This window comes from Melospiza georgiana, chromosome 7 (assembly GCF_028018845.1).
Source record: "Melospiza georgiana isolate bMelGeo1 chromosome 7, bMelGeo1.pri, whole genome shotgun sequence".
NCBI classification, from domain to species: domain Eukaryota; kingdom Metazoa; phylum Chordata; class Aves; order Passeriformes; family Passerellidae; genus Melospiza; species Melospiza georgiana.
This window is the reverse complement of record NC_080436.1, coordinates 34518920-34532193: the sequence shown is the minus strand read 5'-3', so window position 1 is coordinate 34532193 and position 13274 is coordinate 34518920. Positions and strand designations below refer to the sequence as shown.

General features: G+C 41.2%; 1 protein-coding gene across 5 annotated transcripts in view; it reads right to left on the bottom strand.

Moving 5' to 3' along the window:
* R3HDM1 (R3H domain containing 1) overlaps positions 1-13274 on the bottom strand; it is an 80534-nt gene that overhangs the window by 19164 nt on the left and 48096 nt on the right. For 4 of the 5 annotated variants that reach the window (XM_058027539.1, XM_058027534.1, XM_058027536.1 and 1 more), the window contains 8 exons: positions 12347-12455; positions 12155-12250; positions 10825-10862; positions 10692-10742; positions 10327-10538; positions 6747-7004; positions 4102-4256; positions 2634-2735 (listed from right to left, as the gene is read on the bottom strand). In XM_058027539.1, coding sequence (XP_057883522.1) covers positions 2634-2735; positions 4102-4256; positions 6747-7004; positions 10327-10538; positions 10692-10742; positions 10825-10862; positions 12155-12250; positions 12347-12455 — 1021 coding nt within the window. The remainder of the gene's footprint in view (positions 1-2633; positions 2736-4101; positions 4257-6746; positions 7005-10326; positions 10539-10691; positions 10743-10824; positions 10863-12154; positions 12251-12346; positions 12456-13274) is intronic. The other variant, XM_058027537.1, reaches the window with a different exon arrangement.

Here is a 13274-nt window from a genome sequence, read left to right as displayed (position 1 = left end):
AATCCAGTAACAACAGAGAGAAATATGTTCCAGTGGCTATCCTCTGTGTTTTATTAACATCTGAAAGGATGCCACTGATTGCACTCTGCACTGCAGGGGTCCTGTGGAATCTGAAACTTCTGTTACTGTAACCCCAAGCTCCTTTTCTAAGCAAACAATTCAACATCAAATTAGCAACATCCTGAAAATTAGAAGTGATCACTAACTAGCATTGCTTGTTTTTTGCTAAACAGGAAGATTTGGTTCATACTTTGAAAGTGGACTCTCCAAACATGCAGGTACATTAAAAGTATTTCAGGACCATCTGGTCTTAGATCATCCTAAGAAGATAGGAATTAATCAAGAGAAATAAGTGCAAGCTCCATCTTTTACTGATTAGATACATTCACATTTTATGATGTTTTGGTTTTTTAGTTTCCAGGCGAAAGATATTATTAATTACTGTCGGAAACATGAATTTGCACCTAAAACTTAATTTAGTATACCTTTCTTATGTACTTAGTACATCTTAAAAAGCCTTATTTTCATTAGGTAGTAATCTGACATTGGTATTTCATTCCTTAATGGTGCCTATTAAATGCAACTATAATGCTTTTCTACATTGGATTTTACATTCTGCTTTTCCAAATCCTGAGTTTGAAGAGGAGATATGAGTTTATCTTAGCTCTCAATATGTCTGAAGGATAAACCCAAGCCACACCACACTGATTTCTGTTACACTACCAGTGTAAGTAAAGTCTGACCTGGTCACTTTGTCCTTCAGTGACAGGTATGGTACAAGCAGGATTCAGCCCTGGAACATGGCATTCCCAATAAATGGAGAAAGCACTCTCCTGGTGCCAGCTACAGAGGTGTCACACTTGGAATACAATCCAAGACCATCAATCTTTCATTATGTTATATAAGTTACCATCAGCAGGAATAAATTTTTGAAATTGCCAGGGCACTTAGTATTGGAACCCATTTCCTGAATGGCAAATGCTTTGAAATTACTACAAACAGGAAGGAGTTTCCTTCTCTGCTTTAGCACTCATTCAAACTCTCATTTAACTTCAGAAGCAACATCCCTTTTGAATTCAGCTTAAACTGTATTTATTATAAGACATTTCTGATTAATGTTGAAAATTAGCTGCTGTACAACACTGTGATTAGTTAACCTTGGCTGGCTTCTAAGTGTCCCCCAAGTCACTCCACCCTTCCTCTCATCCTTAGCAATATGGGGGGAGAAAATATGATGAAAGGCTTATGGGTCAAGAAAAGGACAGGAAAATCATTCATCAATGACCACCACAGGAAGATTAATTTATTTATGCCAATTAATAGCAGAGTAGGATAGTGAGAAGTAAAAACAAAACTAAAACCAGCTTCCCTCAAGCAGTTGAGTCTGCTTCTTCCCAGACTCAACTTCACTCCCAAATCTACCTCCTCCTCCAAGTATCAGAAGGGATGGAGAATGGGGCTTGTGATTGGTTCCCAATCTTGCATCTACTGCTTCTTCCTCCTTACTCTTCTGCTCCAGCATGGGGTCCCACCCACAGGATACCATCCTTCACAAACCTCTTCAATGTGGGCTCTTCCCAAAGGCTGAAGTCCTTCAGGAGTGGAGTGCCCTAGTGTGGGTCCTACCAGAAAACCTGATCCTGAAGGCTCCAGCTTCCTTCAGAGTATGCATGGAATGCTCCAAGGGCTGCAGGGTGGAGATCTACTCCACCATGGTCCTCCATGGGCTTCAAGGGGAGGATCTGCTTCACAAGTCTCCTCCCACACTGCAGGCTCTGCTCCAGCACCTGGAGCACCTCCTTGCTTTCCTCCCTCTGGCCTCTGTATCTGTGGAGCTGTTTCTCCCTCCTGTCCCTCACACCCAGAGGTGCCACCAGTGTGAATGACTGACTCAGCTTGGGCTGTGCAGGGTCAGCCCTGGAGCTGCCTGAAATGGGCTGTCTAACGTGGGTTCCTGCAGCTCCCTGCTCCAAAACCTTGCCACATAAACCCAACACAAACATGCACTCAGCAGAGTATCAGAGCAGACTTTGACCTGTTCACATCTCCCTAGCTCAATCTAATCTGGTTCAGATTGTCCCTTGGATAACAACTCTCCTTTACTAAGTTTCAGTTTCACTTTGTGTGATTTTTTTTCCCCTGGTTTTTGATAGACTAAGATATTTCATTTCCAGCTTCTACTTATTAAACAATAGATACTAGAGAAGTGGGACTGTTGAAAATTCTACCAGAGAAGCTACAAAAAGGTAACCAGAAAAAATCAGAGCAGCTGATCCCTCGGAATGTATTAAGGTTTAGCAGAAGAGTGAGCAGACAAGGAAACAATAGGAAGCAATGGAAAGAGGTTAATCCAGAGACATAAAAAGGTACTGACTGGCTAATGAAACAGCACTGAAAAGCTTTCTTTACAAAGGGAAAGGGAAATAATGTATCTCAAAATATAGAGATATATCTAAATAGCATAAATTGCAGGTATTCCTGCTGAATGTTTTACATTCCCATCTCGGGCACTCCGGTGCTGTGTCACTGAGAGCCAGTCACTGCCCTGTACCACACAGCACTGCAGCAGCCAAGCAAAGGGCAGCAGCCACCAGAGGAGCCTGTGCAAGGAGCAGAGAAAGAAGGTGTAATACCACAGAGTATTGCTGTGCAGAGGAGGCTGGCAGGAGCGGGGGTGGGTACGACACTGCAGAGTACTGGACAGGCTGGGAGGAAGGCTGCAGAGCCCGCAGAGGCTGCAGAAATAACAGGGTTATGAACAAGGTTAACAACAGAGTGAGAGAAGTGAAAACAAGTCTTTTGTAACAGAGAAAAGCAACTGTGCTCCAGAGGAGCAACTTGCTCCACTCTCAGAAACAGAATGGATGCCTCTTTTTTCTTAAGCCTAAGACTGCATAGAATGAAAACAGAAATAACTCTGAATGTCTTAGTTTCCCATAAGACATCCATTGCTTTATTTGCAAATATACACTATATTAGCTATCTCAGCAAATTGCTTCTATTTAACATTTACTGTTTCCTTCAGAGAGACTAAGAACTCCACAAGCATTTTAAACATGAGCTCTTTCAAAGCATCTAAAGGCAGAATGAATTTACTACTAACCATGGATTCAAACCTACTACTTTCATTTATTCAACAGCACTAAAGTATTTTCTCTAGATATTTATCATTGCTCATAATATTTCAGGCAGGTTTAATTCCAGCATCCACTGAGAAGTTAATCAGAGAATTAGTAAAGAATTTGTGAAGAAAATAGCAAATATGACATACACACTTATTTGTACTCTTTCTAGTTCACAGGAGGCCTTTTTCAAAACAGACCAGCTCTACTGTGGCCTACCCAGCTATCTGAACAGGTTTAAACAGGGAAAACAAACAAACAAAGGTAAAAGGTTTAGATGAAGTTCTAGAAATAAATTTTCGATAAAATTTAAGAACCATCTGAAAATACCACAGGAGACTACAGCCAGTACCTTGGTGCCTGAAATAGCTGCTGTGGAGAGGGAGAACCCTCCCTTCTCCTGCCCAAGCATTTTGCTTTTCTTCTCCTTCTAGGGCCGGGACAGTCTTTAATCTGGCCTATTTTACTAAACTCATGTACAAGACAAGGATAAAATACATTTTGTACTCGTGTGTGTGGTTTTGTGAGCAGAATATGCTGAAGTGTTACTCAGGAGAAGTTCATGCTGTACCAGTCCTGAGCTACTCCTACTGTGCCGTGACTCCTGCTTGTGCTGTACAGCCCAGGAATTTATCTGGCTGAGAAACTAACCCTGAGACAAGAAGCCCAAGGTTCCAGTTGGATTAACTCTTCCCAGCTGCCAACTATATTGCTTTTAATGCCTGGGTAGCTCCACAGTGCAATTAGGGATGAAGGCAGAATCTCTTGTTCTTAGTTACAGAATATTTTCATATCAGTATTTTGAAGAAGAGGCTGCCTACCATGCTCAGGCATGATCAGAGCTGATATTTGTGAAGACTGGGAGGGAAAAGGCCCAGTTCCCCTTGTGTGTGTGACTGTTCTCCCCAGCCAGTGCAGGAGAACAAACAACCCCCAGCCCGTTCCCCGGGGTCCCTGAGCACGTGTTTGACAAGTGCACCTGTGAGAGGACGGCGTTGGCTCCGGGCTGGTGCTGGCTGGGGCTGGGCAGGGCTGGCTGAGGAGCAGCTCCAGGCACTTGGCTCCTAACAGGCTGCTGAGGCAGGGGAGGGTTGTACACCACCGGCGTGCCATCGGGATTGAGGAACGGCTGACCTGCCCGGGGAACACAGCAAACACGGCAGCTGCACCACCTCAGCTGGGACAGCACACACAAACCACTTACAGCAGGCAAAATCAATGCAATCACAACACTGAAAAATGAGGGAAGTCAAACTGGTTTATATGACAGGTTCATGCCAAATGCCCACAACCGTAACAGCAATGACTACATGCAGCTAAAACCCAAAACATTGAAGCTAAACAAAGATACCCCAGTCTTTACGTAGTGAACACACATAAACATTTCTTATATGCTACTCATCTTGAAACTTGATTTTTAACCAAGTAGATTGAATATGACAGGAGCAATAAAGGAAAACTCTACTAAAATACTGTTTTAAGGATATCTTAAAAATTTACCTCCTTTAATAAATTTGAAAACCAGTCAGAACACAGGAGAGCTTAAAGGCAAATATTTTTTGAAAACTATATAAAGCAATAGCTGCCCTGGTATTCTCATGACTGCTAATGAGATTACTGATAAAGGATTCTCCTCTCCTATTCTTAGATTAATTGGCTTTTAGCTTTCAAAATAAATAACACAGAATTATTCTCCTATTTAATAATTTGCAACCTCAATATTACAGCAAGAGGCCAATGAAAAATAATTGAAAAATAAACTGCATAAATTAGAAAAAAGCCCAGTGACTTCTTTCTGTGCCTGGGCTGGAAAAAACCAAACCAAATCTAAGGAACAACAGCCTGGCTGGCAAGGACCTGTGCCTACCTGCTTAGTGACACGTGTCCTGCATTGCCTTGTTCTGATGCTTAAAGGGCACAACACTGATGGAAATTTTTCCCTCCTCTGATTTAATGTTCTTACTCTTTCTAGAGCCTAAAGTCTTTGCACCCTGTCCAAGCAGACTAATGCTCCTCCAGACTTCTTGGTGCCATCATATTAAATGCAACTGCCCAACATAAAGAGTGGAACCGTTACTGAAGAAAGGACTGAGGAATTCATGGCAGAGGGAGCATGAACAGACTTGCTAAAATAAGCTACAGCAGCTGGACAGCAGCTCATCAGGTGATGCTCAACTGAGCTTAGGAGATTTCTTTTCAACACTCAAGAACTGGGAATGTTCACATCAATAAGGACTCCAATTTTCTTATTTCCTTCTACTCTTTCCTGCTAATCACCAGAGTTTCACTTATTTCTTGTAGTGGCTGGCTAGGAACTGTCTTCTCCTAATTACCAAGGCACAGATTCCTGTGTCAGAAACCCTGAGGAACCAATCTCTGCTTTGGCTGGCATTGGAACAGTAAAGCCAGAGGAACAATAACAGTATATGATGATTCGAGTACATTGGAAATCAAAGTTTATCTGCCCCTAAATGTTCCTTGTTCTCCAAGTGTTCTTTGTCTTCTGCTAGAAGCTCATTAGACATTAACATAATTATCAAAGACTACTAATGAACTTAGCTCTAAGATGACAAATACATTCTCCTCCAAATCCAATGGCTATCTATAAAAATTAAGTCCTATAGCAACTCATTTGTAACCAAATTTTTAGCAATTGATTCATATTAAGGAAAAAGAGGAATTTATTTATCTATTCAATGTTATACCTTCTAGTGAAAGAAATTATTTACTACATTTAACAACCCCAGTGAGAAACATTTTGCTTCAAACATCGTGTGCAATTATATTCAAACATAATCAAGTTCATCTACAGAATGATGGTAAGTATATCCTGAAGTATTTTTTCTACAATGAAAACAAATAAATTATACCAAAATTACAAAATAAAATTTCCTAAAATTATGATCTTTTACATAAAAGGTAAATTAAATTTTTCAGTATTTCCTAATTTTTAACTGAAAGTTTGCCCTGAGAGTGCTCACTCATTATTTAATCTAGACAAGTTATTACAAATCTCCTTGCATCTACATTATGAAGTAAGAATTTCCTACTACTTCCTAAAAAAGCATTATTGGCCAATTACACCAACACTGATTTAATTCTGTTTTAAACTGACAAGGAAAAGTTTAGAAATAGTATTTCATCATGTGCTTCTTTCTTTCACTTGTATTAACTTAGCCTTGAGCATAGAGAGGTGAGTACATTGCATCAAAAAAAAAAAAAAAAAGAAGGATGATAAGTTTTTTCAAGTCAATATAAATCCTTTCTCAGGCTGTCTCCCCTCACTGAAACTGTGTTATAGAAACACTGGAAAGGAGGTTTTCCACTCCTGAAAAAAGCTGAAACAATTAAGTTATTCTGTGTTCTGGATAGTAACTCATATGATTTTTGTATTTTGTAAGTTAAAACTCTTCTAGAGAAAATCACGTGAGTTTACTCATTCCTTTGATCCTCCAGTCATGTTTCCTTGTTAAATAAAGTGCATTGAATGAACACAACCACATTAAAAAAATAAAGAGAAAAATAAAGGACAAAGGACAATACTGACATGAAGCCTTATGCAAACACTCATGCATTTTTCCACGTTCCCCAGTGTAACAGAGACTCCCCCAAGCATGTACCAACCTGTCTGAGGGTTGACCAGCACACTGCCAGGCGGGATGCCCGCTGCTTCCAAGGGAAGCAGAAAGAAGCTACTGCCAGCAGCAGGTGCCACTTGCCCACTCATGCCACCATCAAAGGAAAGAGAGTTACTAGAGCTGCCAGGTGGATACAGGGCAGGCGTGCCAGGGGAGGGCTGGCTTAGAGCTGCTGCTGGAAGAGGCTGCTGGCTGTGAGAGAGAGAACCCGTGGAGGACCCTACACTACTAGAAGACTCTGAACCTAGGAGAGGAGTAATGAGAAATTGGTTTTACCTGGAGACAGTAACATCAAGCTCACTTTAAATATACACTTGTAAGTGCTCACCCTGAAAGCTCAGCATTAAGCACATTATTCACAGCAGCCTGGTCAATGGATTCCCCCTCCATCTCCCCTGGAATACCATTACAAGGCCCCTTCTGTGAACCAAGGGTTAATTCAGCACTGCTTTGCACTGCAAAGGCTTTCATATCTAGCTTGGTTTTCTGGCCAGAAAATGCATATTTATACCTCCAGAATTCATGGAAGTGGTTGGTCATTAGTGCAAAATGGTGGAGTGGATGTAGTGAGGCAGTGAATCCCAGCCCCAGCTCCTGCAGCTGTGCAGGGAATGCAGCTGCAGGGCCCCACTGACCCTGTGGATTTGCTGGCTAAAGCCTCGTGCCCTGCACACAAGCAAGGACCAGTTTATTTCCACTGCTGGGGGTCAGATCTTCTCTGACTCACCTGCTGGACAATTTGCACTATACTAAAACCCTCAACACTGTTTCCTCCTCTGACAATTTGCAGGCTGAAATCAAGAATATAGCTAGAAAAAATGAAATGAGGCTAAGATGGTAGCTTTAGCCTGGCTTTATGCAACAATTCAAATTTCAAAGGAGAATAAAACAGCCAATTGAAATATCAGTACTCATTTTACAGATATGAAATACTATAAACATTGCAAGGCAGTGGAGAACCAGACCCTGAGCTTCCTAAAAGCCAAGACATGCAGCTAAAATCAATATTGCAAAAGTCCAGTATGGAGAGGTCTGTGGAACTGCTGTTCCCAGATCACCTGACACCTGGAGCTTTAGGTAAACCATTTAGCAAAGGCTTTGTAAGAAGTGTGTGATGCTTGCAGTACTTGGAAACAGAATACAGTTGTTTAAATTTACAAACTCCCCATTAGCAGCCTCTATACAATCTAGAAGAAAAAGAAAGACTCAAAAAGCTCTCAGATGAAATTTATGTACTGCTTGAAGTTACTCTGCAATCCCTTATAAAAGTTGCTAATTGTAATCCTTCAATTTGTGTTTACAAAGAGAGCATAGCTTGAAGCATTGGCCTTTTTTATTGCTGAATTAAGTGAAATCAAAGCTATTAATTATAAACTGGGTGAGACAGCACATCCCAGCTCTGTAAAACCATCATTGCCTGAGCAGAGTTACTTGGATTCATTTCCAAGTGTGTTCACTTCTAGATTATGCAGAGAAGTGAGGCTGAAGCCATTATAACCAGAGCCAATTCCATCCCTGAACAATGTGAACAAACCCAAGCTCAGCATGTACCCATCACCACAACCTGGAACTGCATGAAGCAACAAGCATCAAGGTGGGCATTCCCAGCCTGGAATGTCCAAATTCTCAGAATGCCAAAATAAAAACTCCAGCAAAAAATTTAAGAATCCATTTATGTTCTTGAAATTTAGCCAACAAAGATTTCTAAGAATGTATTTCATTGTCAGGCTGCATTTTTTTTTCAAGCTGTGCCAAATAACATCACTACACTGCTAAATGGAATAACTCCATATGATGGCACAATTTTACAGCAGAAATACCTTGAACTGGTTTGGGTCATTCTTTATACAAGTATACAATGGACAAACAGAATTTGTTACTGTTTTACTGCATTAATATATAGCAATGTGGCCATATGCCTAAAAGGTAGTAGTGGTTTAAGGAAAAGCAAAAAATTTAAATAGATCCTCTTTAAAAACCAGTTTTATAAATAAGATCAAAACCAATACTAATAAGGTAAGCAATTATATTCTGCTTTTTTATAGTTCTGTTCCACATTCTGAAGCAGCCACCAATAACACACCCATGTATTACAAGCCTGAAAATTCCCCAGAGATTAGCAATGTAACAAATTATGTTGGCATTTGAAATACAAATATTTACTAAATTTAATTTTTGACCCACAGAAGATTCATTCCCATATTTTCTGAGATTTTGTTTTCACATTAATTACATATTAACCCCCTCTGAAACCCTGACTCTTGTAAGTATTTTTGAATTTGAAAATTAAACAGTAAACTTCATTCCACTGACCTCACTTCTCAGCAATCTAAACATTAAGTAAGCATTTGAGCCATATTCATTTTGATTTAACAAAAGAAAGAGAACACAATAAAAATAACTACCAATTCATACGCTTTAATGCTGTTTTATCTGATTTGATAGCAGTGCAGAATTTCATAAGCTGTTGCAATGGAGTTTTGTGTAGCCATGATATTTTCTGAAAAATCCTGTCCTTAGGATTTTTTCTCCTGAAAAGCTGAGAGGCCTCAGGAACAAAATATAAAGAATGGTTATCTGCTGCTGTGGAATGCAACAGGTGCATCTGTGATTGGCCTCATGTGGTTGTTTCTAATTAATGGCCAATCACAGTCAGCTGGCTCGGGCAGAGAGTCTGAGACACGAGCCTTTGTTATCATTCCTTCTTTTGCTATTCTTAGCTGGCCTTCTGATGAAATCCTTTCTTCTGTTCTTTTAGTATAGTTTTAATATAATATATATCATAAAATAATAAATCAGCCTTCTGAAACATGGAGTCAGATCCTCATCTCTTCCCTCATCCTAAGACCCCTGCAAACATGGTCACAGTTTTGCCCCATTGGAAATCGAGATCTGAACCCCAAATATTTTATACTAAAATATTTCTGGTAAAAAAAGTTTTCAAACCCTTTGCATGAGATGAAAGGCATTGGCACACTTGGAAATTCTCCTTCCAAAGCCGGAAGCATTCGCTGCATTTGTCACATTAGGGCTCTAGGGCTGGGTCTGTAGGTGTATCCCGAGGGAATGGATACAGGGAGGGGAACATCAGGCATGCCCACCCTGCTGAGCCCCAGAGCCTGCTGTACCTGCTTTGGACAGCCCACCCTGCTCAGCCCCAGAGCCTGCCCTGAGGCTGCTGTACCTGCTTTGGACAGCCCATCCTGCTCAGCCCCAGAGGCTGCTGTACCTGCTTTGGACAGCCCACCCTGCTCACGCCCCAAGGCTGCTGTACCTGCTTTGGACAGCCCACCCTGCTCAGCCCCAGAGCCTGCTGTACCTGCTTTGGGCAGCCCACCCAGCTCAGCCCCAGAGCCTGCTGTACCTGCTTTGGACAGCCCACCCTGCTCATGCCCTGAGGCTGCTGTACCTGCTTTGGACAGCCCACCCTGCTCAGCCCCAGCTCATGCCCCAAGGCTGCTGTACCTGCTTTGGACAGCCCACCCTGCTCAGCCCCAGAGGCTGCTGTACCTGCTTTGGACAGCCCACCCTGCTCAGCCCCAGCTCATGCCCCGAGGCTGCTGTACCTGCTTTGGACAGCCGGCCCGTGCTCTTGCTGCTGCCCGAGCTGTCCCCGCGGCTGAGCACGGAGATGCCGCTGAAGCTGCTGGCCTTGGTGACGGCGGGTTTCAGGTTGCGCAGGGAGCTGTCCGAGTCCGTGCTGCTCCAGGGCCGCGGCTCCGTCTCTGTGCTGCTCTGGTGGCTGTTGGCCGATCTCCCCGATGCCTCCTTATTGACTCTGCAAGTTACAAACTCAACTGTTAGCACGAGCAGTGCTTGCAAAAGAAGGGGAAAAACAACCAAAAAAAACACCCCCAAAAAACAAGAAAGAAAAGGTAAATGCATGCAGAATACTTTGGGTTTTGTTTTTTTAAAAGAAAGCATCAAATACCTAAGTATCTGTCGTCTTTGTTGTGTACTATTAGTTTCTTCCTCCTGGATTCTGTTGACATTTTAATAAGATAGCTTAATATTTATTAAGAAAATAGGAAGACAAAACAGAATTAAACAGCAAATTTTCTTACCTTTTATCAGTGAAATAATTCTCTTGGGAACACAGGGACTGAGGGGCAAAGAAGTGCAGAAATTAATATGAATGGCATTTAGAACCCCTACTACAGCACACACAGCAATCTGGAGTTTTCTGCATTGCACTCAGACTTCTACAGCACCCTCTTTATATAAAACTGCCTGAAAAACTTTACCTGTTGGTGAACAATTTCCATGAGGAAACAAGACAACATAAAAAGGCCCATGTGCAGGAGATCAAAGTCAGCATGAGGATAGTTACAATGCTGAGTTGGTTTCTATCAGACTTTTTCTGAAGTTACAGTTCTTCCCTTGGGCCTTTGGTGCCTTCTGTCACTTGCAGCTGGTGTGTGATTCCCAGGGCTGTCACAGCACCTGAGCTGCCTTGTCTTCTGCTGGGAAGGGTGGAGGGGAGGAGGCCACTGCTGCTGCAGTAACTGCTCAGTGCCCTGGGTACCAGTCTGGGTGAGCTACAGAGCACATGGAACACAACCAAAAAGGCTGCTCCTGACTCAAATGATGTTGTCCTTGACTGTGACTCCCAACATCTGGCACAAAGCTTCTAAGGGTTTAATACATAGTAAATTAAAATGCAAAAGGAAAATGTAATTTTATATCCAAAAGTCCATTATTCTTGTTTGCAACTAAGGTGAACAAAAAAAATATAAATTAGCCTCTCAAGAGCTCATCACTCTCTTTGGAATCTGGTTTTGGACGTGCAAGAGTTATAAATGTCAGAAGTGGATTATTAAAAGTAAAATGTATTTTTAAAGACGTATTTGTTCTGTTTCACTCAATATAATCATTACTTGCAATTGAATTGTAGCCTGCAATGTTGTCCTGTAGGGTATCTCCAGTCAGGAGATCAGATTCCTGACAAGAATTTCACATATGGGAGCTCAAATCATTTTACTGTGACCATTCATAATGTGGCTGCTATAGATACAAGTGAGAAAAGAGTTTTTTTGTTTTTAATTTGCTTGGGTTTTTTTTTCTTTTAATTATTGCTCTGAGCAACTGATATGATTGCAGTACCAAAAATCTGTGACTTAAATTGCAGTGAGGGACAAAACAATGAAAATGGGGAAATGCATTGCACTAGGTAACACTAGAGAACACTCAATAATTCTTGGGTTGTTTGAGTTTCATACAGCAGCAATTAGAGAAAACAGATTTCTCGGTAACTGCAATATCATTTAAAACTCACTCAGGCCTCACTCTTATGTGCTCAGTGTCATTCAGAACCAGTTTCCTGGAAAGCCACCTGTGCATGTATGTGTGTGAAGGGTTCATAGAAAACAGTGCCAGACTGGTTTTGATACGTACATCTTGTGCAAATATCCTTTCTCTAGCTCTCTGATATTCTTCTTCACGTTCTTCTATAGATTTACTTCTTCTGTCATCTTTTAATCGTATTCTCATCTAAATTAAGTGGTACAGTGTTATTTTGTAAAGCAAAACAGTAAGAATGCACAGTCAAACACAGCAAGTGGAAGGAATAAGCCATGTGTGCTTTACCTGGTTGTCATCTTTGTCTAAACTAGAGTTATCTCTCTTAAGGATGTACCGCTTCTGGAAGTCATCGCTCTTCTCATCCTTTATATGCTCACAAAACTTTTGGTCAGGTCTGAGAAAAGTTGTTACAAACAAAATATTTATCGTTTTGTAAACATACTGTACACACAGTGGAAGAAACTGAAATATATTCAGGTGTAATTTAAAATATACTTCATATTCTAACTGAAATAAATAGACTTTGGCTGTCTGGGCAATGGAAAATAGATGGTGCACCCCTGACAGGTCCTGTCCTGAGGCATAACAAACCTGCTTAAAAAAACCTCTTCCTCCTTTCAAAGCTTTTGCTGCAACTCCCAGTTAAGGTGGGAAGCAAACCACATGCCCTTGGGGAATCAGAAGTGCTTTTGAATCCCAACTGGTGCCATGCAATGGATTTTGGGCATGCATGGAAGTGAAGACAGGTGTTTGCCGCTAGAGCCGCAATACCTCAGAGTTCATTTCAAGGGAAAACAGAAGAAAGAAGGTAGAGGAGAAAGCACTGAAACTTAGAAACTTCTAAAACAAAATTAAGCAGAAATGAGTAAGAGAAGAACAGTATAATGCAGGCAAGCAAGAGCTTCACACAGTCATAGGGCGAGAGTGAAGCAACAGATTATAAATAATGCTTTGGCATTTTATCTGCTTTGTGAAAGAAAAAGTGGTATTTTGCAAATCCTTGTTATTAAAGAGAGATCCCAAGTACGTGAATAATAAAACAACTGCTATTGTAAGAGAAGAGCTCAGACAATCAGGAAATATTTGTCTAATAGAGGACAGAATAAATGTATGCTCTTCTCTATTTCTGTGATTTATCATTACCTAGGACTTCTGGAGGGAGTGAGGGGAGCTTTTTCTACGAAACAGCCAGCCCTGCCTATTGGGTACTGGC